The sequence below is a fragment of the Chanos chanos genome, chromosome 10, assembly GCF_902362185.1.
Source record: "Chanos chanos chromosome 10, fChaCha1.1, whole genome shotgun sequence".
Lineage (NCBI taxonomy): Eukaryota > Metazoa > Chordata > Actinopteri > Gonorynchiformes > Chanidae > Chanos > Chanos chanos.
In genome coordinates, this window is record NC_044504.1 from 36,710,848 (window position 1) to 36,734,896 (window position 24,049).

Genomic DNA, 24,049 nt, shown 5'->3' on the forward strand with positions numbered 1-24,049 from the left:
TTGATGTAAATAAATGAATGGCACTTGTGTATAACCAGAGAACAAGCAAGTGGTTCAGAGTGTTAAAAATCGTATAAAATGAGATTGTATAAAAGAGGCTTGAAAACCTGGTAAAAATGCAGAAAATGCAGCGTCTGATATTGTCTAAACCAGCGGACATGTCACAAATAAAGCATTAAAAAAAAAAAAAAAAAGCACCAAGTTTTTTTTCGCATGGAGACTCAAACGTAGTGAATATCTCATAGTATGTATTGTAATGTAAAAAACGCTAATGCTACAAAAGTGGTCAGATCTCAGAGAAAAGAAGGGACTAGGATTACAGCCCCCTCAGTGCAGGGTGCTTAGAGAGGTCTGGCACGTGAGGGAGCTCACACACACACACACACACACGCACACACACACATACAGACAGGTGAGGTGCACCCTAAGGCTCTTTGGATCAGTAGGGGAGGGGTTCTTTGCGGTTGAGGATGCGAGTTCGGCTGGAAGAAACCGTGGCACTGCGGATAACCTCCATCCACCTGGACAGACACAAGTCAAACACATACTCATTAATCACAGCACTGAGCAGCAGCTTAAAACACCACACCACACCACCTGACAGTGCATCCGCTTTATGTAACACAATGCGGTGTAACACAACACAATACAGAACATCAACACAAAACAACACAGCACCATTCAACACAAGACAAATACATAACACCCCCCTCACACACACACACACACACATACAGACACACTCGCACTTATCTTTACCTCTCAAAAGAGTATTCACTCTCAGATCTGAAGTAGTAGACGTGAGATTTAAAATGCAGCTTGAAGACGTAATCTTTGTGGATGTTCTCTGACTCTGTTGGAATGGTGATGGAATAACCAAGAAGAGGGAGGCTGGCCAGAGGGTAGTCATCCTGGGAACAGGGAGAGAGAGAGAGAGAGAATGAGACACAAAGAGCAAGATAAAATCACAAAGAGAGAGAGAGAGAGAGACATAGGGACCAACAGTACAGTTTCCTGTGAGTAAGTAGAATCAGACAGTCAGATAGTCAGACAGTAAGACAGTCAGATAGTCAGACAGTAAGACAGTAGGCTCTAAAGGAGGAAATGTGTGTTGTGAAGTTCTCACACAGTCGGCAAGACATTCCATCGGGAGGCGAGACATTCACAAGTGCAGCAGAGCAAAGTGTAAACACATCTCTGGAGAGGGTGTGTGTGTGTGTGTGTGTGTGTGTGTGAAAAAGAGAGAGAGAGCAGTCCTCACCTGGTGGGTTTTGTAGAAAAACAGGCTGAAGTTGGTGAAGACCACCCAAAGCTTCTGCCAGCCGTTGCTGTTTTTGAACTTCCGTAGCAAGTTTCCAGATAACTGATTCTAAACAGAACAGAACAATGTCAGTCTAGTTTGTGACAGTTTAGTTAGCATTAGTCAACACACTTAATAATTACTTTAACATACTTGTCAAAATGGAAACGGCTGAAAACTGTAACCAATTTCTAAGTACTTTTCTGGCTCATTTCCAACAATTTTCATGCCTCACTTTTGAAAATGAAAACAGATAGAGTGGGCACAGACATATTACAGTTGTCGTCTAGTGCCACCTAGTGGACATAGCCAAAAGTGCAGTTACAGCAAATCACTAGCGTACTCTTAATTCCTCTAAAGCTTAAGACTAACCACACTAAGACAGAGAGGAAGTGTAATACTGTAGAGCAGCGATCCCTGTCTCTGTCAGCCTGGCTCTTTTACCTCCAGACTGTTGCAGGCATCACTAAAGGACAGGCTTTGTACTCTGTACCAGCAGATAAGAGAGTGAGGCACTGCACTCTGGCCCCAGTGCGGCCCTTTCACAGGGGCCCGACACTCAGTGACCGGACTAGGGTCTTCTACCACAGAACACAGGAGATGAGGGAGGGAAGGAAAAGAGAGAGAGAGAGGGAGAGGGACAGAGACACAGAAACTGAGTCGGGTTTTTTTTTTTTCTTAAATAAAACATGCGCTGACAGGTAAGCAGTATGTGAGGGACTGTGGGGCTTCCAGGCGTGGCTGTAGAAGAGAAAACACTGGAACTTCACAGGAAGCCACACCTGACACTTAAAGAGTGAAGAAAAGAATTCTGGGAGCAGTACACCTTCATGGAGGAACTATAAAAATCCAATAGCCAAGTTTAGCGGGAACTCAACAATGTACATCACCCGCGCTGACTTGGAAGAGTATATATACACCTCATCTGTACCTTATGTATATATATATATATATATATATATATATATATATATATAAGGTACAGATGAATAAATAAATGTGAATATACCATCTAAGAAAATTTGACAAAAGCTATTCTATGTTCACTGAGTGAGACAGACCTGACAAAGTAAAGTCATGCTCCTGATGAATCTCCACATTTTGTCAGACTGATGTAATGGAAACCCCCTGAAATTACTACTCCCAACAGAAAGAGAGAGACAGAGACAGAGAGAAATAATCAGAAGTAATCACAAACACACACACATAAACCACAGGGGAGAAGAGAAGAGAGGAGAGAGAGAGAGAGAGAGAGAGAGAGAGAGGGGAGGAGCTTCGGAGCGGGCGGGTCTGAGGCTGGTACCTCCACGGCTATGCTAAAGTCCAGCATGGACACGCTGGTGTTCCGGTGCCAGCAGACGTGTGCCGTGGTGTTGCCACGGTGAGGCGCCTGCCTCTCTAAGGACGACTGAGAGGCACTAAGGTCATCCTCTGACTCCGCCTCTGCCGCCCACTCCGCTGGGGATTCTGGGAAAATCGAGCCGACTGTTATTGTATAGATACGGAAAACAGGACACACTTTGGCACACACTCCCAATCTGGGTCAAGTATCTTTGAAATGTTCTGAAAACAAATGTGAAAGACGACAGAGGCATTTAAAATCACTGTGCTGTTCAGAGTTGAGGGCTGGTAAGCGTAAACTCCTACGAGAGACTATGGTCAAAAAGTACCTCAAAACATAGTAATAATAATAAAAAAGACTTGAATGATTGTTATACTGTCATAGAGGACAGCTGTGGTAGAAGAAGACTTACTGATATCATTACTGTTGGCCAGTAAATCAGCCGCTGGGCCGTTAGACGTCTCAGACAGGTCAATGGCTATCTTAATGTCCTCCATCCACTTTTCCATCTCCGACACACAACTGACCACACGCAGACACACACACACACACACACACACAAATGTACGTGCACACACACACACGCACAGACAGACACATACGCGTACGCACAGACAGACATACCGACAGACACACACACATACGCACAGACAGACACACACATACGCACAGACAGACACACACATGTACGCACAGACAGACATACCGACAGACAGACACACACACACACATAGACACAGACAGAAAGGTGCATAGAGACAGACAAACAGAGAGAGAGAGAGAGAGAGAGAGAAACACACACAGACAGACAGAGAGACAACGCACACAATCAGACAGACAGAGAGACATGCACACAAACAGAGAGACGCACAGAGAGAAGAAGACAAGTTTGTTACATGGCAAATTCCTGACTCGATCACAATCTCTGTATCACATTGGTATGAAAACCACTGCAAAAGTCAGAGTGGGAAGTGCTTAGATCAGATATCTACCAGTACGCTCTGATGAATATTTCATACAGTTATTGTATGGGCATTTCTGCTCCATGAATAATGAAAATGTCTTTGTAGTCACACAAAGCCGGGGCTGTTGATTATGGCAGCTCTGAAGGAAGGTGTGGTAATGGGCTGGCTCAGTGGCTGAGGCTCGGGGGGGGGGGATCGGGTAGAGGGGTAAAAAGGTGGTGTTACCTAGCAGCTACCACCACGGACTGACGCTGTCCCACCAGAGTAAAACAGTGTGGCACACCCCATTCATCCTCACTCTCTCTGATCTGAAACAGAAAAAAGAACCTCTGAGACAAGACAGACAGAGACAGAGAGAGAGAGAGAGAAGGAGAGAGAGAGAGAGAGAGAAAGAGAGAGAGAGAGAGAGAGAGAGAATGAAAAAGAGAGACACATCCAGAATAAAAAAGAGAGAGAGAGATAGAATGAAAGAGAAAGACACACACCAAATGAGAGAGAGAGCGAGAGAGAGAGAGAGACACACCCATACAGAATGAAAGAGACACACACACACACAGAATGAAAGGGAGAGACATACAGACAGACAGAAGAGTGCAGGGAACAAACCGTGAGTTGACGACAGAACTGAATGTACGTACTGTCATTCCGTGGAGCGGAAGTTGGCCGTGGACTTTAAATTGGTTGGTGGCAGTCATTCCTCTGCTGGTGTACAGCAGCACGTCATTAAACTGCACAAACACAGAGAGGGAGGGAGAGAGAGAGAGAGAGCGAGAGAGCGCGCGAGAGAGAGAGAGAGAGAGAGAGCGAGAGAGAGCAGTGAGCCACTGACCAGAAAAAAGAACAGGAGGATGGTAATAATAGTGTGTCTGAAATGATGCACTGACGAGAGGTCATACCAGGAAAAACAAGCGCTGCTGTAGACCTTTTCCAGACAGCTTACTGAGACAGCCTAACCTAATGAATTCCTGAACAACACACACACGCACACACACACACACAGAGTGAGAGAGAGAGAGAGTGTGTGAAACATCAGGGTTTGAATTTGAATTCACGTAGAAGCAAGCAGAATATATATATATACATACACACGCGTGGATGGTGTACGTGCGTAAGTATGTGTGTGTGTGTGTGTGTGTGTGTGTGTGTGTGTAGGTATGTATGTGTATAAGTATGTAAGTATGTGTCTGTCTTTGCATGTGCGTGTTCATTCATATGAACTCTATCACAAAAAAGACTTTAAAAGTGCAGTTCAAAGCAGTTTAAAATCGCCCTCACACCTACCCGCCCTGGCGTGGCCAGATTGTTGACGCCAATCAAATCTTTCTTCAGTTCCAGAAGTTTCTGAAAGTTCTCCATCTTAATCATACTGCCTTGTAGCTGGTTCGTCAGTTCTGATATATCGGCTAAAGCGGCTGTACAAGGACAAAGGGCCCAGTTAAACACAAGCATCTCGCTTATTATTAAGAACTCTTTAACCAGACACAACTTTGGCTTCTGTGAAATACCCTGGACGCATCATTCACTGCTATACTGGTAAACTGTCCTTGTACCATCAGTTCAGACAACAGTAGCCAACAGGTGGCAAAAGTGAGAAACTGGAGAAAACAGCCAACTGCATATACCTGAGCTGTTAATTGAACACTGGTAATAATACGGGCAAACCAGCCTCTGTCGATTAAGAACATGCAGTTATATCTGGTAAAAGTCTCTGTGTATTTCTGCGACTGATTCCAGCGGGTGGGGCCAATTCCCCCGTACCTCTGCAGTCCCTGAAGTCGTCGTGCGTGGCCGGGTAGTGTTTACACAAGCGCTCCAGGATCTGTTTGTAATGTAGCAGTCTGTGCTGCGGTCGCAGGATGAAGACGTTCAGCGGCACGTAACACACCTTCTGCAGCTCAAACTCACGACACACACCTTCAAGTCTCCGTGACGACCGGCAAGCCTTCTCCAGCTCCAGCATCACCTCTGAGTGCTTCTGTAAGTGGACGGTCAGTTGCTGTGGGGTGCGCGCGCACACACACACACACACACACACACACACACACACAGGCACAGACACACACACAGGTATACACCCACACACACAGAGAGAGAGAGAAAGAGACAGAGACAGATACAGACAGAGAGAGAGACAGAGAGAGAGAGACAGAGAAAACGTGAGTGAGGAGAGATCTTAATGCTCCAATACTGACTCACTTAAGGCGTGAGAGTGTGAGAGCCATTTTGACCCTAACAGGCCACCATACCTTTAAGCTCTGAATGTTCTTCAGCATAACGTCGCCAATGCGCTGGTAGTCGCCTTTGATGTGGGCATTAGAACGACCTTCCCTAAAACAGACATAATCCACTGTCAGTCTCTCTGTTCCACACCTCTGTCAAACAAACCCGTTCAGTCTGCACTGAGGGAGATTACTAACGATATGGGAGTCTTTTTCTGTGCATTATTAAATAGCACACGTAAAGACAATGAATAGTAAGATTCAGCCTATACTGGTGATATCAGCAGTCTGGGAAGAAAATCAGTTACTGTGCTCCAATGTGACCTTAATAGCCAGTGAGAACCAAGGACAATTATTTCTGATAGAGTGAGAACACGGCTCCCGCTGACGGCAATATCTCACGTGTAATATCCTTGAATCACCACAAGGTGTCACCCATGAGCAAACATCAGCGGGTGCATTGTCTAGATCTCGCATTCACCCTTTACTTTTAGACACGGCGTGACCTCATGTGAAGGCCAATACTGTGAGAGTCTGAGAACAGAAACACAAGCACATGTTTCACACCTTTTTGGGAACATTATGAATGTAATCCTGTTATGAACTTGGCTTTGTCTGGACGGATGTGTTTCAGTGGGAGTAATGAGAAACACTGGGAACGGTGGCACCGGTACTGGTTTCGGTGGTGGAGGAGGGGGCACGGCTTTTGACTGCCTGGAAGGCATCCGTGTGTCACCATGGGGATTGGCTAGTGCGGAGCGTCATGGCAACAGGAACCTGAGGGCAAGGAGACCCTGGCTGTGACTGTGGCCGTTGCCATGGTAACCGCACTTCCTGGAGGGGCGGGGAGTTCCAGAGTGAAGCATGTGTCTTCCTAACGAGCATTCTCGGCCCGTGTGTGAAAAACGGGGGTCAGACACACCAACGGGCGAAAGCTTTGAGATCAGTGAATGAAAACCGCAAACTATATGTAGAGAGGAATTAAATAAATGAAACATCTTTCTGTTGAAGTCTGAGGAGGGTGAACATACCAAGTTACCATCTCAACATCTCTTTTATACGCTTCCTTGTACGCTTGTCTGACAGAATTTCAAACCATCCTTCTCTCGTAAATAGACCTGCTGAAATATGTCACGAGTCAGGTTGAGATGTGAAGAGGCATCATCGCATGTGGAGGAATCCTGTGTTTTTTTGGGCTGGTGTTTCTGAGAGAGGGAAAAGAAAGAGGCCGGGCTGAACAGTTCTCTCACCAGAGGGCCAACCTCTGCTCCACCTCCCTGAGAAAGCCTGTGTGGAACTTGTAGAGAGGCTCAAAGTTGGACGTGATCAGGCTCTTCAGTGAGTCAGGAGTACTCTCTTCTTTGTTCAGAAGACTCTGAAAAGACTGATCAGAAAAAAGAAAACAAATTCATATGAGCATGCACACATGGCTGCACACACACGCACGCACGCACACGCGCACACACACACACACACGACACCCTCTAATATACACAAGCTATAACTAAGCATTAATACGTTAACAGACACACACACACATGCTCACGCGCGTAACCATGACACACTGTAATGTACACAAGCTATAACTAAGCATTAATACCTTAACAGACACACACACACACACACAGTGTGAAGAGGCAGTTTGGTAGGGATTAAAACACATCCTGCTGTGATTGCATTACAACTGATGTGTAGTACAGCGCTCACATGGTAAGCTCATGACTTATCCCAAATCCTGTAACAAGCACATGATTAATTCCAAAATCAATACCCTCAGCATTTCAAACCGCCAGGGCAACATCCCTGGGGCAGTTCTGTCAACTCTACCTGCTCAGATTAAGGAGAAACATACTGATCTAACTCATCTACTGAAAGAGAAAGAGAGAGAGAAACAGACAGAGAGAGACACCAACACACGCTTATATTTAATTGTGTTTGGGGCTCTTCCTAGCATGGAAATCAATTCAATCAATTCCAGTTTAGCCAGTAGCGTGCTCTCATTCCATGTATCCACATAAGAGGCATGAAGCCAGAATAAGGTCAAATTAATTGCAACCAATTCCTCATCGATTACAGACGGTTCCTGTTTAGATTTCATACTACCATCCTCAGAATCTCTGCGTTAGTATGGAAACAGTATCCACAACATAAACACTTTTAACAGTGTTACAAGGGTAAGAAAAAGTCTCAAAAAAAATACACACACAATCTTTTTGGGGACTTTCAGCGTGTGGTGAGTTTCACTCATTACAGGAAGCGTTAGAGAGGGAGGAAGTTGAATTGTGTTCCATCTGAATGATAGCTGTGCCCAAACTCAACCTGCTCTTCCAAGATAAGACAAAGCGGCTAAACCATCAATATTTTCTCATCGACTTGGATCAATGGAATTTTTTAAAGACGCCTTCCTGTGTTCGCACATAACCTTTTCTCACTTTGCGCTTATATCTCTGTGTCCACAGATCTCACAGGATTAGACGAAGCAAAGACATACAGCAGAAATATGCAAAAAAAAAAAAAAAAAAAAGCTTCGTTATCAGTTTTCTTTCAGCCATGAAGTGAACGGCATCCAGGGGTCACCAGTTAAGAGTACTGGATCCAGAACCACCCTACTAAAATTCGAATGGAGCGTTCCAGCCGGGAGAAAAAGAGGAGTAACAAATGTCACTGAGTGCTGAGTGCGAGTCCAGTCACCAGGTTTGATCTTACCACAGTAACGACCTCCAGGTCCTTTAGGTAGGTGCGCTCGGTGGTCAGGAGCTCTTTGGCGATGAAATAGGCCTTGTCTGTGGGGAAACGCTGCACAGGGGAGGACCAGACACATCAGTCACAGGTCGTCAGACACCAGGCTATGGATCACTGCATCTGACTGCATGTGACCCACCATCCCCTTCTCTGTCCTCTCAGTGCATTACAAGGCAATTATTTCTATAGATAGTGGAAATGTGCGGTTGGGCAAAACCTGCTTTATTCTGATCCAGAGTTCCCTCTGCACTATAGAGAACATATATACACACACACACACACACACACACACACATATATATATACACACACACACGCACACGCACACACACACACACATATATAGATATATATACACACACACACACACACACACACACGCACACACACACATATATATATATATATATATACACATATATACACACACACACACACACACACACACACATATATATATATATATACACATACATATATACACACACACACGCACACGCACACACACACATATATATATAGATATATATACACACACACACACACACACACACACACATACATACATACATACATAGACTAGATAAATACATCTAAAGCTGCAGTTTCTCAATTCTTACAACCCATTTAGATGATTTCCAATACCAACGCATCTGCTGAGTAACTGAATCTGGTGTTTAAGGTTTTGCCATAAAAAAATATATATTTATATATATATGGTGAGGATGGATTTGACAAACAGTGGAGAATGTGCCCCACAAAACATAGCATAAATTCACAGTGAATGTTCCTGTGTCTGAAACCCACCTTCCTCCGCGCCTCCTCTTCGTCATCAGTGCGTACACAGCCCGTGTCGTTGAGCAAGGGGCTGGTGAGGGGGGAGGGCTGCCGCCCATCTGGGCTCGGATCACACCCGTTGGCATGACGATGACCGTTAACCAGCCCCAAAGACGTGCCGGAAGATTCTGACAGCCGCGGGCTGTTGGAGCCATCTAAGAGAGGAAGAGGGTAGCAAAGAGAGAAAGAAAGAGAGAGAGAGAGAGAGAGAGAGAGAGAGAAAGAAAGAGAGAGAGAGAAAGAAAGAGAGAGAGAGAAAGAAAGAGAGAGAGAGAGAGAGAGAGAGAGAAAGAAGGAAAGGTAAGTATTCACATTAACCCCTTTTCCTTTCTCAAACAGAGACACAGAGACTACATATGTGCACATGGAATGAGTGCATAGCCTGGAGCTAACCGAGAGAACCCAGGCCCTGACATACACAAGACTTTGAGCATACAGTCTCCTACCCCTGTCTGTTTACACCCAGTCTGGGTACTCAGGAAAAGGGTCTCTGCCCAGTTCTGCCTGGGTTTGACCGCAGCGTGTGAACAAACTTACCTACGTATCCACTACACATCATCTACTGCTACATGACAGCATGAGTACTTGCCATTCAGCGTCTCCTGCTCTCTGACTGGCCCGAGATGGAATTAGATAAAACAGCCATTAAAACCAGTGAAGCTCAGCACCGTCAAAACCACACTACACACTACAATGGGGGGGGGGGGGGGGGGGGGGGGGGGGGGGGGGGGGCATGGCAACCTCCAGACGACAGACATACACAGACCAAAAAAAAAACAACCAAACAAAAAAAGAAACCCCACGAAACTACCACGAAACATGTACGAGATGTATGTATAGGACATACCGTATACATACATCCAAAGAACAAATTCCAGACAAACATCTAGACTACTGCACTAACTACAACACCACAAATGGAGGAGGGTGGTGTGGGGAGGAGAGGGTCATGGAGGGGTGGGGGTGGGGGTGGGGGTGGTGTGGGGGGGTCTAGTATCTAAGATGATGGTGACATGTTATCTTTAAAGAAGATGCCTGAGACCCACTTCACAAAGGCCAACTTTATTGACACTATTGCACAACTGTATACAACGTTTAAAAGTGAGAAAACGGCTGAAAAAGGAGAGATCGCAGGAAGAAAAAAAAAAAAAAAAGAAAGAAAAAGGAGAAGAAAAAAAAAAAAAAAACAGTGGCAAAGTGTCCAGGGGTGTAAGCAAAAGGAACATCAGCACAAGACCAGAGAATATTACAGCATTTACAGTGAGTGGGTGAGTCAGTGAGTGAGTGAGTGAGAGAAAGGAGAGAGAAAAAGAACGAGGGAGGTGGAGGGGGGGGGATGGGGGGGGCAGTGTAGACTGAACAATGTTTGGAGTCTGAGTTTGTACAGGTGCGCTTTGAGACACTGACTGCTGCAGTACATATCTGGATTTCCAGATGTTTCCACAGAACGTTGTCTTCATAGGAACAATGCCCAGTAAAGATCTTTTCTGTCGTCATTATCAGCACCTGCTATCGGCCTCGCCGTAGCGCTCTGTGCACGCGTCTCGCTCAAACTCTTCACAGATCAGAACGCGCACACAGAGTTAGAAACGTGTTTGCAGAGCCTGAATGAAGTTCTCTCTTCAAACACATGACCGTATTCATTATAAATGTGTAATATTTCAAATTAAGCTCTGGTCTCCAAAAATGATAAAACAGTAAAACATTCAACTTCCACACAGTTGTTACAAAAGTGAGGGTCATTGTAAAGTCCATGGATGAAATGTTATTGTTTTTTTCTCACGGTTATTTTTGATTTTATGGATGGTTATCTTTTGTTTTTGGGAATGTTGCGGGCAGAGAGAGTAAAGACAGGTTGATTGACAGCTTGGGGAAGGTACAGGTTAAGTGAACACACACCATGTCAGTGACCAGGCATGCCAGGAAGAGCACCAGTCACACTGGGCACAGCCCCCGTGTGTGGCACTGCCAACAGTAGGGTGAACAGGCTTGAGCTGCAGACCTGTGTGTGTGTTTGTGTGTGACACTGTCACAGTTACATCGTACCACCAGAATAACTGTTTTACTACTCTTCAATTCGTTAAAAATGAAAAAAAAAAAAAAAGGAACATTATACATAACTACAGTTGATTTTAGTAGTAGTAGTAGTCGTAATGATAGGAATGGCAGTGGTTCTATGAACCACCAGAATTTACTATCGATTGTAAACAAATATATATGTGATATGACAGTATTTCATTTGAGCATTTAGCATCACATACTAAGTCGCAGCTGAGAATGGGATTGGCGGTACAGTTTAGCTGTGTTCAGGAACATGACACACACAGGTCTGAGAACAGTGTTTGGCAGACATGTGACGCTGGTGCAGTGGTCCAGTGACTATCGTTTTTGTTTTGCACTTTGCTACAGCTAAACCTGCTCCGTTTATATCTGATCCCAAAGCAGTGTCCTCGTTGGGTTGGCTTACAGATGCATTCTGGGTAGGTTTCAAAGGATCAAACACGGTTCTTAAACAAGGGCAGAGCGTGTATGGTAAAAAAAAAAAAAAAAAAAAGAGGTTTGTTTTGGAAAAGTGCAAAAAAATTTAGATACAGTAACACTTCACAGCAAAGCATTTAAATTTGAGGAAAAACAAACTGTCAACTTGAAAGTTACAACTGTCATTTTCCGTAACGGCACTGTGCAGCTGCAGTTATTATCATTCATTTTTAAGCTCTGCACATAGGAAGCACCTCAAAACCTGAAACACGTATCATGTGTTGAGTCTTCACAAACGACTGTCCATGAATAATAACTCCCTCGTTCTAAATACTGTGTTTAATGAAAGCCACTCTCCTTTTCTCCCAGTTAACTGGACCACTGCATCCAGGGGAACCTGGGATAGACCACCTCTCCTCTCTTCTCCTCTCCTCTCCTGTCCTCAGACAGTGAACGAAAGAACAGCAAAGGGGGGAGGGGGGGGGGGGGGGAGAAAAGAAGCAGTCTGACATGCCTTCAGAAGCAGAGAAGAGAGACAGAATGACCTCTGGTCCCTAAAAGGAGCATGCGGAATAGAACAGTGTTTACATTTGACAAAAACAAATCTGAATTTTCAGTGTCGCACTGGAAAGGCAGATATTCATTCCATTTTCAAAACGAGGAAAAGAAAAGAAAAGAAACAGCAAACAAGTGACAATGGTGAAAATGACAGCCCAAGCAACCTTAGTTTTTTTTTTTTTTTTTGCAACAGAAACGGAAAAAAATCAGGAGAGCAGAAAAGAAAAAAATAGAACACAACAAGAAATACAGGAAACAAAACATACACAAAGTGCAAAGCCATTTTGTTAAGTGACCTTTGGACTGTTTGCAGTGAGAGTAGCGGGGGGTGGAGGCAGGGGGTGGGGGGGGGGGGGGGGGGGGGTTTACAGACAAACCAGTCTGTCAGTCATACAGAGTAGGACATCTGGAAGGACAGGGAGAAGGGACCAAGCTTAATCAATGGTAGGACATTAGGACAAAGTGGTGATGGGCTGAAAACACCATTTGCTTCAGTCTACACTGCACTGTCAATGGAGGACATGATTAAATTGTACCAAAACACTTGTCACACTCCATCACTGTGCATAGTTCACACAGCATACAGTGAAAAGATACAGCCAAGGACCGAAGCTAATGATATATTGGTCCCTTACTTAGAATACATTCTATCCGATGGACATAAAATGTCTTTGTAACTCATTCATCTGACAAGGTCACGTTGGACAATTCCCGTTGGGTAGTCACCTTGGCAAGACATGAGCCAACATTCAGAAATCAAGACAGATAGCACAGAATGTACAGATAAGTCCATGAACGATAAAAGACATCTGTTAGTCCGATATTAGTAGAGTGAGTTGAGTATCGTAAACATAAATGTATTGAATATCAATCAGAGGAAGCAAGTTGGGCCATCCCAAAGACTATTCAGATATCGTCTTTGTTAACACCCAACACAATCATTTATGTTGTTCTAAAAAAAACGTTAGCGATAATATTAATAACACAGACAAGACCTCTAATAAAAAGCTACACACACCACTTGGGAACCTTTCTACAACCCATGAAACTTTTCGAAGGTTTCTATAGAACTGACAATGCAAAAACTCTAATTTCTAATTATGCTCAACTCAATTGCTCATACATGCAGGTGTCAATCATTTAAGAAGTTTAACAAGCATGGATTACGAAATAAAATTTCCTCAGGTGGTCTAGGACGATTATCATATTTTTCCAGCATTTTCTCTACACTGAAGACACGTGAAGGTTTCAGATGGAGTGGTAACACTCCCAAACACTACTTTTTTTAATGTAAGAGTCTACACATAATAGCTACTGGTACTTTAAGTGCAGTACTTCTCTAATCCTTATCCCAAAGGAAAACATCTGACCGCAATTTCTACCATTTTTACGGCCAACTTGGTTTTCTTCGGGGTAGCTGTGAGACGTCCATTAAAAGGACTTGGCACTAAGACAAATAACTCTTCTCTCTGATATCCAGCACAGGAGAAAGAATAATTGAGAGAGAGACAGAGACAGAGAGAGAGAGCGAGAGAGAGAGAAAGACTTTTACAATCAAATGCGGGATGAGCTCCACAAAACTTCTCAACTTGACAGAAAAAACCTCCTCAAAATCAGACTTTATGAGGCTGAAACACTCTAGAGAGACAGACTCAGCTTGTCTCCCGGTCCTCCAGACCAGCATGCCTCAGAGGGAGCTACCATTCCCCCTACAAGCTCACACTCTCTCAGCACGTATCTGAGGATCTGAGTGAGCCAACCAATCAAACCACAAAAAACCTGGGGCCAACCTCCCCTGGTCTCTCCAGCCCCAATCAGGCCTAGCAACTAAAGACCTGAGCACCGTCCTCATCACTAAAGTTGAGACATCCATCCTCCTCCAACTCCTCATCCAGCTGTAAGCTCCCGAAGGAGAACTTGTTTCGGGGAATGGGGGAGGCATTGGCAGCCATGGGGTTGCCGTAGGTGAGCGGGTGGCCGCAGGAGCCCCCGGACTCCGCCTCAGAGTCACTCGACTCCGTCCCACTGCTCGTGGAGCCGTCAATCATTTGCACTGCCCCAACGTGGTCCATACCATGACGACGCTGGGCAGGACTGGGCTTGGGCTTGCCGGGGGGCGCTAGCCCGTTAGCGAGCATGCGGCGCTCGAGCGCGGCCATGCGTTCGGCTCTAGACAGGACTGGGCGTGGCTGGTGGGCGGGTGTGGAGGCGGCCCTGGTGTGGCTGAGGACGAAGGGGTCGGTGTCGGAGCGGTTCCGAAGCTGCTTCTGTAAATGCGGCGAACGGCTGATGACAGGAGAGTAGCTACCATAGAGTCCCCCCTCCTCGCGGCCGATTGGTCGTGAAGGAATGCCCCGCCCGCCGCCGTCACTCTCGTCACAACAACGACCATGCCCATTGTGCTGGGCGTGGCTGAGCGAACCTGTCCTATGGAAGGTGCTCAGGGCGGGGCTGGAGGTAAGGCTCCTGGTGCCCATCACGTGGCGCGTTGGCACAGGGCTACGCTGTTCACCACCGAAGTGCGTTACGACCTCGTCCAGCATGGTACTGTGGAGGGGCCCGCGAAACGGGCTCCCGCCCCTGAAAAACGACGACTCGTCAAACTCTCGGTTCTGACCGTGCGAGGCAGGGGACAGCGGAGGGGACTCCCTGTGACCGATTTTACCGAGGCCGCGCTCTCGCTCGTGCTCATGGGAACGCCCACCACCGAGCCCCCTGACACGGGGAAGAGACTCGTCCTTGAAGCCCTCCCCCTGCGTGTGAGGATGTGACCTGCTGAACTTGGCCAGGTCGTATTCGCTATCTATGTCACTGCAGTCAATGTATGGAATGGAGGAGTTGCTGCCCTTGGCAGCCCGGGAGGCTGGACCTGCGTTCAGAAGCTCCGGGACCGGTTGCCTAACGACGGGGGGCGGGGCTCTGGCTTCCTCCGCCGCCGTGGAGCCTGAGCGTTCCCCTCTGCTGTTGCCTTGCGCCGCGGGGCTGGCTCGAATCCTCGGCGTTCCTGAGTCCTCGGCGCTGACCAAAACCGATTCCTTCCAGCTCCGCGCAGCCGTAGAGTCCGTCCTATCTGCCGAAACAAAACTCGCACTCTGGGAACAGAGAGATAGAGAGAAAGGAAGAGTATGAGAAAGAACAAGGAAAGAAGGGAAAGATAAAGAGGGAGTGAACGGATTGTAACAGTTATGGATTGTAACAGTTATGGATTGTAACAGCTATGGATTGTAACAGTTATGGATTGTAACAGCTATGGATTGTAACAGCTATGGATTGTAATAGTTATGGATTGTAACAGTTATGGATTGTAACAGCTATGGATTGTAACAGCTATGGATTGTAACAGTTTTATGGATTGTAACAGCTATGGATTGTAACAGCTATGGATTGTAGCAGTTATGGATTGTAACAGCTATGGATTGTAACAGCTATGGATTGTAACAGTTATGGATTGTAACAGCTATGGATTGTAACAGTTATGGATTGTAACAGCTATGGATTGTAACAGCTATGGATTGTAACAGCTATGGATTGTAACAGCTATGGATTGTAATAGTTATGGATTGTAGCAGTTATGGATTGTAACAGCTATGGATTGTAACAGCTATCGATTGTAACAGCTATGGATTGTAACAGTTATGGATTGTAACACTGATTGTATTTCACTGTTCACAGTAGACTTCATAAGCAGAAGGTGGTGACAGACAGTTCTGACAAAAAAAAAAAAAAAGAAAAAGAAAAGAACAAACAAAAAAAAAAAAGATGGCATTCTGCAGTACAGCACTGACTTCTGTTGGCACTTGAGAGTGTGGTAGGGAAGGCAGTGGGGAAAGGCTGCTGCTGTGCTGGATCCTACTGTGTTTCCTGACAGAAGAGAAAACACCACGTCAACCAAATACCTTCTGCCATCTACGCCTTCCTAACATCATGCCAGAGAGGCACTGTTTTCTTTGTGTGTTTTTTTTTTTTTTTTAAAAAAACAAAAACCTGTGCTTTCCTCCCACAAGCTTCTTTTCTGGACTTCACTGACTGTCAGATAAGTGCTTTTCGGTTTACTTTAACATTTCGGGATTTATCTACCCGAACTAAACATAACGTACACAAATCGCACAATATTTTGTGAAAGTGGACTAGAAGAAAGGCCTCACCTGTCAAAAGGGATCTTTTTAAATTCAGAATCTCTCACGTAATCGATCAGCTGCTTCTGTGTCCGGCCACTAATGAAAAGAAAAGTAATACAGATAGGTCAGGAAAAGTATACAGAGGAGAGAGAGAGAGAGAGAGAGAGAGAGAGAGAAATCTTCCCCCCAGGCTGTTACTCTCTCTCTTATCCACATGTTATCCACAGAGGAACAGACTCCTGCATCTTCAGGGTTACCTAAATCTGAAGGAGGATCCCCTGCTGAACAGTACAGGTTTGGGTTTGGGTTTGGGCTCTTCAAAAAGACGGAAAAAGGCATGGTACTCCACACAGATCTTCCAAAACACTTTGCAGCAATCCCGACTGGCCATCAGAAACTCCAGAGTGTCCTGGTATGCGCTCTGCTGGATAGTCGACAAAAGAAAAGTCTGTTAAATCTATAGCTGGAAATGCCTGTGAGAGAAAGAGAGAGAGAGAGAGAGGGAAAGAGAAAGAGAGAGAGAGAGAGAGAGAGAGAGAGAGAGAGAGAAAGAGAGAGAGAGAGAGAGAGAGAGAGAGAGAGAGAGAGAGAGAGAAAGAGAGAGAGAGAGAGAGAGAGAGAGAGGAGGATTCAGGATATGGGAGAGCACATTAGGATCTTGTGGACTTACATTGAGGTCTGGTCTTAGCTTGATGAGAAATCTCTTTCTCTTGAAGCTCAGCTTGCGAATTTTAGACCAGTTGAAGGCATTGATTTTTGTGTGCCCCTGTGAAAAAAAAGGGCAATCATTCTACCTTTCTCCCTACCTACTTACATCATTCATTCAACCTGCATCGAAAAGCAAAGCAAGATGCACCTTTAGAACACACTGGGGAAAAACAATCGACGAAATTAAACTGAGCTGTAAAACTTCACTGACTACGTGATGGAAACATATGCCCCCCAAACAAATCCCTCCCTGAGTCATTACGGTGTCAGATCACGGCGGGGGTGTGTCCGGGCATCACCTGAAAGACGAGGACCCCTGTATGCGCCACGGCCAGGCTGAGCTTGGTTCCCTCTCTGTCCTTCGCAGGGTGGAGCCTCACCCCGTACATCTCCAGCCTGCGAGCAACCTCCAGCAGCTGAAAATCCGACTCTGCCGGCGTCTGCCCTCTGAGAGAACACACCACCGCGCACATCAGTGAAATTAATAAAAAGATTTAATTGAACAACTGTAAACTCCACAGGGTGTAATCATCTCTAATCAAAGCGGTGCTGAAAAAGCGTTGAGCCCTCAGTAAGAGAAAAGCGGCAGCGGAAATGCCCTCGCGTTTGCAAAAAATGTTTTACGTTTCAGAGTTTGGCACACGCCGCTGCGGTTTCAGAAGGCAAAAGGCCCATCATCGCTCGCTTTCCCTTAAATTTTATCAGTCAGAGCAAAGTGCCTTCCTGCTTCCTGCAGCAGGCGTTTAATTTGAGATTAAACTCTCGGCTTGGCTCCGTACCAAAATAACCGCAGTTTGTGTATGTTATCAGCTGAAAGTGCCAGGCAGAACAAGTCAAACAGGACACACCAAGTCACACACTGAGCTCAAATTCAGGCTGTGACAGCCTGGAACCAATGTGGCAAAGGCAGTTTTTCTCCTCTGGCGTGACATCAAAGGGAATTAACACTGATATGAAGTAGTTTTGGAAAAGAGAGGAAAAAAAAACAACAAAAAAAACCCCCCTTGATCTCTGTTACCATAACAACAGTAGCAATGGTTCCAAAGAACCTTAGTATGTGTGATTCAGAGGATGTTTCCACATGGTTTTATATGGTGTCCACTTATTCCTCTGGATTTCTGCATTCGTTCGACACAAACAGTAATTCTGAGGGAGACACGTACATCACTGAGAAATGTATCACTAACACAACACAATCCTGCACTGACTGCACTGCTAAGATAAACAGAGACTATAGAGATCTTGAGAATAATGGATTGCGGTTTTTAGGACCGTGAGTAATTATGGGAAAATTTGTTGAATTAGTTATGCTCTGCCCTTGTCTCATCTTGTCATCCTGAAATGCGAAGAGCCAAAACCAAAAGAAGAAATTTCCTTTGCTAGACTTCCAATAAGTACTCGCTTAGTTTCCAGTAAACCTACGATTCAGGTTCACTGATGTGTGCTCCGATTATTAATGCCTCTGACTGTAAACAGAGCAGACAATCGCCACACCTTTCAACCTCTCTCATTGTTCCCTCAGGCATTTCCCACTGCTGTGGCAACTGGGGGGGGGGGGGGGGGGCAAGTTCTGTCTGAGTGCAGCCAGAAACACCACACGGCACAGAGTTTTACCCACAAAGCAATCAGATGCCCTCAGGGGGGTGTTCCAGAAAACGGGTTTAGTGGAAACTCTGAGTTAGTTAACTCAGAGCAGGTAGTGAACCTCCTAATAAAAGAGCCCTATGGCTGCGTTTTGCTAGGAGAGTGAAGCCATAGGGCTCTACTTACTCTGAGTTAACTAAACCATGTACTTTGGAATACTCCCCAGGTGTTACCAAAATAAATAAATAAATAAATCAAAACAATAGGAAATGTCTGAAATCTCCAGGCTCAAGAAAACTCAAGGTGCAATGTTGTGTTTGCATTCAGGGGAGCTTACAGAAGGGACAGTCAGAAACAGCTGGATATGTTTCTGTTATACATATTGTGACTGCAGATGAAAGCACTGTCAGACTCACAAATGCTTGTGGTGGAACTCCATGATCTTGTCCAGCAAAGCCATCTGGTCCGGAACATAGTTATTATTCAAGAGATGTTGTCTGCTCTGGGTCTCATCAAAGTCCCCGATTTCAGCTGAGCAAAAAACAACAGCACAGATCATTTACAGAACAGGTTTAAAAATGTTTGTGTGTGTGGAAGTGAGAGAGAGAGAGAGAGAGAGAGAGAGAGAGAGAGAGAGAGAGAGAGCGTGGGGGGGGGGGGAGAGAGGGGGAGAGAGAGATGAAGATACGTATAGAAAAACAAGTACAGTCTATAATATGATGGGTTAACAACAGCTTTGTATAAATTCATGTGACATGACAGCTTCTGTTACGGACAAATTCAGTTTTCGTTGTCTTTTCTCTCTGATCAGCTTTTTTATTCGACAGCCGACTTGAAGCATTTGCACGTTTGATTATGTGGAGGAGCGCGCGATTTCAAAGCCTGCCTCGGTGAATAAATGACGTTTGGCTTTTTCCATAAGCGCGCAGCTCTCAAAGGTATCCATGGAAACAAACAGGTTCTGAACTTGCGCCGCTACACGGCAAAGCCTTTGACTCAGTTTGCGCTTGGTTCTGCTCCGACTGCAAGGGTAATGCGAATTACTGTCTGCCGCGATTTGCTGAGTTTCGGGAGACTTACACTGAATAATGTGAGAAACTAAAAGAGCCGCGCTGGTGTCGTTACACGTCAGGCGACCGCTAGCCAGGTCATGCTTTATCTGCAGGGCAAACAGGTACCTGAGGAGAGAGAGACGGAGTGAGACCACACGGAACATTTCGGCATGTTCAACTCAGAAATAAAACATGATATGCACTGTTGCATACATCGCTGACAGAACTGCACCTTAGAAGAAAGTTAACAGGTTTGAAATGGATATTGAAATGCTTTTGTTTGTTTAGGAGATCGTTTGTAATAATTAAGGAGCTTAAAATAAAAAAAAGAAACACGAAATAGCCTAGTAGCTCTGGGGTGTATTATACAAATGTAATTCACGAAACATTAAACACGTGGCAATCGCGAAACACAAATTTCATGGTCAAGGACGACAAACATAAATTTGCCGTGAGACTTTAACCTAATTAGTCTTTTATTCACTGACTTCCGCTGAGTGTGTTGCCAACGTTTCGGAACTGATGAATTAAAAAAACAAAAAGGGAATTCTGGGATCCCGTTCCACATTCAGCATTAGTTTTGTCAGCCACTGGGAATCATGAGCTGATCTCTCCTGTTGTAAAGCATCTATGTGTGTTAGCCACATGCTAAACTGCCTACACGGTGTCGACGACTCTCACCTGGTCAGCTCCTCCATTAATTGTGCATGGTCAGGAGGGAAAAACTTGACCACAAACTGCAAGACTGTGTGCTTGGGCCCTGCAAACACACACACACACACAAAATATAAACCTGCTACTTTGGCTTAGAACTCCATAACAGTTTGTTTTTTTCCCTCCCTTATTTCACATAAGATATGAGATCCTCAACATGGCAGAAGTTACGTGGAAGTGTGTAGATTTTTTATATTTTTACATTTCTATTGTTAAAACTATCTATCTACCTGGAAATGCTGTACAGGTCACCTGAGCTTGTATAGACATGGATTCAAAGCTTCTGACTTGCCCTCTTGGATGGGAGCAGGGTGTAAAACGATTTTATGGCACATTGCTAAAACGATCGCCCTGATTCTTTCATACAGGAACTGTCTGGGAATCAGGTTTTCTGAGGTTTTGTTTTTTTTTTTTTTTTCATGTGGAAACATGTTTCTGATGATATTTCCTGTCTTGGCTAAACTCAGCCAATAAAGCGGAGTAAAGATGTCAGCTTCAAAAAGTTTCAAAACAGGTTTGTTCTCAGAATGCTCCCGTGGGTCTTTTTCATTGAAAGAGTTTTGATGAGAAACCTTGATTCTCTTAAAAAAAAAAAAAAAAAAAAAAAAAAAAAAAAAAGGGGGGGGTTTTGGATTTGAATGAGTCAAACCTTAAAAATAATTATAAAAATAAAAAAAAGTCCACTCAGCCAGACGCCGTGAACACTTACGCCTGATCTGCTTCGATATGGGCTTCAGGAGATCCAGCCAAACCTGACAAAACAGAGACAAGACTCAGAGGCCCGTTCACAGTGAGGTGAAATAGAGAGTCTAATTCACTGAATGTGGGTCTGCTGAATGAGCCTAACTGTCGCTGAAACTTAGAAAACAGGGTAAATGAGAATAAATTAGAATTGTCATTGTCGCAGTGAAACCAGACAAGAGACTATAGCATCTGAAATGGCTATGTTATCATCCGGCGTAATTGTTTTTTTTTCTCTGACAGTTTTAAAATCCTATCTTGACCCAAATGTTTGTACATCACCTATCTCAGTGAGGCCGCTACACTTCTGAAGCAATTAACACCACTGGCAAGCACAAATCAAAATTCGTAACGAAGAATTTTCCAGAAGCCTTTCTCAATGTCCATGCTGCTGAAAGACACGGAAATAATCCCCGACATTCTGTAACAAATTCTTCATGCTCACCGTCATCTTGCGGTGGTCCTGGAACTCCAGACCGAAGTAGTCTCCTTCAATCAGGTTTAGGTGAGTGCAAACCATCTCAAACAACACCTTGCCTGAAGCTCGTTGCTGAAAAAGAAAAGAAAACAGAATTGAATGGGAAATCATGGAATATTTCAAGATCAAAGGAGTTACAATTGCACAAATTCCATTCAGCGCTCCCAGTTAACGGAGCACACGCTCAAATACATGCAAAAATGTGTTAACACTGTGATGCAGCATCGGTTGAGTTAAAACAAACAAACGTGATGTTTTCACCATCTCCATAATCTCATCAGACCTGACGTGCAACATGAGAGATCAAAGGCAAGAGAGCCTCTCTGAATGATTTGAATAAGTTCTTGACATAACCCAGTTTGACAGCGAACTGGTTCTGTTCTACTCCCACTTATTCCATTCATTAAACGATGACACAGCTTTTCACAAATCAATAACACACCCACACACACAAGCACGCATGTGCACGTATGCACACGCACACATACCCATGTGAACAGACAAATCTTCAGAATCCATAAAAAACGAAAAGTACGAAAAATAACCAATAAAGACATTGTGTGGTTTTTAATGGAAACGGGTACTTGTCGGTGCAGGTGAAAGTAAGTGATTATAATCACCATTCATTTGAATATTACAACCACACAGTGTTTAAAAACCAATCTAACACACCTTGTCTAGAACAAGTGTCTTACTCAACCTAAGTCTAGGCATTGTACATTGTAAAACAGTGGAGGATCAGATAACTGACAGTGGATGCTAGTCTCAGCCGCGCGTTTCTATAGCAAAGCTGTGATTGGCAGTTCCAATTCCTTTGAAGATCCTGAGGATCCTGGTTCCATTTCCCTGGCATGCTTCTTTCTTCAAAATCAGCTCTTCATAATCTAAATCATCTCAATTCAAATGACTCCCATCCACTGGCTGTCTTCTCAGCAGAAAACAGCTCGACGGGACACACTCAGCTACCACGTGAACAGGTTTGAAGACAGTATGGGTCTTAATACAGACAAGCCTTTGTAGATGGAACTGGAGCAGATCCTCTGCATGACTGCATATTTTGGGCAAGTTTTCATCCAGGGACAGAGCTGTAGGGCAGGTGTTTAGTTACAGCTCAAACTCAATCAGGAGAGTGATTGACAATGTTTCTCTCTTTCTGTTTCTCCCTCTCTCTCTATCTCACGCTCTTACACGAAGACACACACACACACACACTCCCCCTCCCTTACTGACATCCCTGTGTGACAGTTTGGGGTTATGTCGTTGGAGGCAGAGCGGGGAGGTGGGGTGACAGCGATTGGTGCTGGCCCAAAAAACCAGGCCAGAGGTAATCACAGGACCAAACACTGAGTCACTTAGGGAATGACTTTAAAAAGAATACATCTCATGTGATAAAGACTTTTGAAAAGTGCGAAAACGGAAAATCAGGGGTCATATTTCGACAGCGAGGCAATCCTACTGTATTTAAGAAAGCTGCTGACAGAGACTATGAAAACCGTTTGACCGCTACGACAGCGAGGACGAGTCTAGGCTTTCTCAGAGAGACAGCCGTCTTAAAGGAATATAACCGATATGAGCTTCAACGGTGCAAGAGTGGCAGTTCTTCTGAACACGAGCACTTAAATAAAACATTCACTAATGTCACATCACACGAGTCCAGTCTCCTCACGTCTGTCAGCGCACGCGCTGGTTTCTCCTTAGATGCGGTCTCTCTGTCTTGTGTGGCACTTGGCTGGTCAGGACACCCCCACAGTCAGAGACTGCCGAGAACCAGCTGCCTCCATATGCCACAGGGTCGGTGAGGGGGGAACCAGCCAGCTGTCAGTGCACTGCACTAAACACCCCCACCCCCCCTGAGCCCTACGCAACCTCTCTGACACTCCAGAGACCATGACAGCCGCTCTGTTAGCCTCTGGGTGGATTAGCGCCATTTTTTTTTTCTGATTTTCTTTTTTTTTTTTAATCATGAATTAGGGTACAATCCAAACACCACCAGTGACTACAAGATGTTTGCTCAAATCTTAATTTTAATCAGTTTTAACTTTAAGTGAGAAGACAGGACATTACTGCATTCCTCATTTTGAATTGATTTCATGGATTAAAGAACTGAGTGGCCATTGTTTGGGTGTTGTGTTGTTTGTGTGTAGAGGACTGCTTTGTGAAACCATCGGGAACTTGTGGTTGATGTTTGTGTGCACTGCTACTGACTAAGAGTG

General features: G+C 44.8%; 1 protein-coding gene across 1 annotated transcript in view; it reads right to left on the bottom strand.

Moving 5' to 3' along the window:
- Positions 1-214: 214 nt before the first annotated feature.
- The window catches only part of LOC115822204 (FERM, ARHGEF and pleckstrin domain-containing protein 1), a 49,413-nt gene continuing 25,578 nt past the window's right edge, over positions 215-24,049 (bottom strand). Inside the window, exons 3-27 of the mRNA XM_030785920.1 lie at positions 21,804-21,908; positions 21,327-21,369; positions 20,585-20,663; positions 19,932-20,029; positions 19,268-19,382; positions 17,567-17,714; positions 17,230-17,325; positions 16,817-16,980; positions 16,587-16,655; positions 16,227-16,302; positions 15,311-15,533; positions 9,376-9,560; positions 8,533-8,622; positions 7,077-7,210; positions 5,854-5,935; positions 5,366-5,603; positions 4,889-5,019; positions 4,504-4,572; positions 4,246-4,335; positions 3,833-3,915; positions 3,055-3,164; positions 2,604-2,767; positions 1,262-1,369; positions 760-911; positions 215-521 (exon numbers count right to left, since the gene is read on the bottom strand). Of these exons, the coding sequence (XP_030641780.1) occupies positions 440-521; positions 760-911; positions 1,262-1,369; positions 2,604-2,767; positions 3,055-3,164; positions 3,833-3,915; positions 4,246-4,335; positions 4,504-4,572; positions 4,889-5,019; positions 5,366-5,603; positions 5,854-5,935; positions 7,077-7,210; positions 8,533-8,622; positions 9,376-9,560; positions 15,311-15,533; positions 16,227-16,302; positions 16,587-16,655; positions 16,817-16,980; positions 17,230-17,325; positions 17,567-17,714; positions 19,268-19,382; positions 19,932-20,029; positions 20,585-20,663; positions 21,327-21,369; positions 21,804-21,908 (2,934 nt within the window). The 3' untranslated portion in view covers positions 215-439. The remainder of the gene's footprint in view (positions 522-759; positions 912-1,261; positions 1,370-2,603; positions 2,768-3,054; positions 3,165-3,832; positions 3,916-4,245; positions 4,336-4,503; positions 4,573-4,888; positions 5,020-5,365; positions 5,604-5,853; positions 5,936-7,076; positions 7,211-8,532; positions 8,623-9,375; positions 9,561-15,310; positions 15,534-16,226; positions 16,303-16,586; positions 16,656-16,816; positions 16,981-17,229; positions 17,326-17,566; positions 17,715-19,267; positions 19,383-19,931; positions 20,030-20,584; positions 20,664-21,326; positions 21,370-21,803; positions 21,909-24,049) is intronic.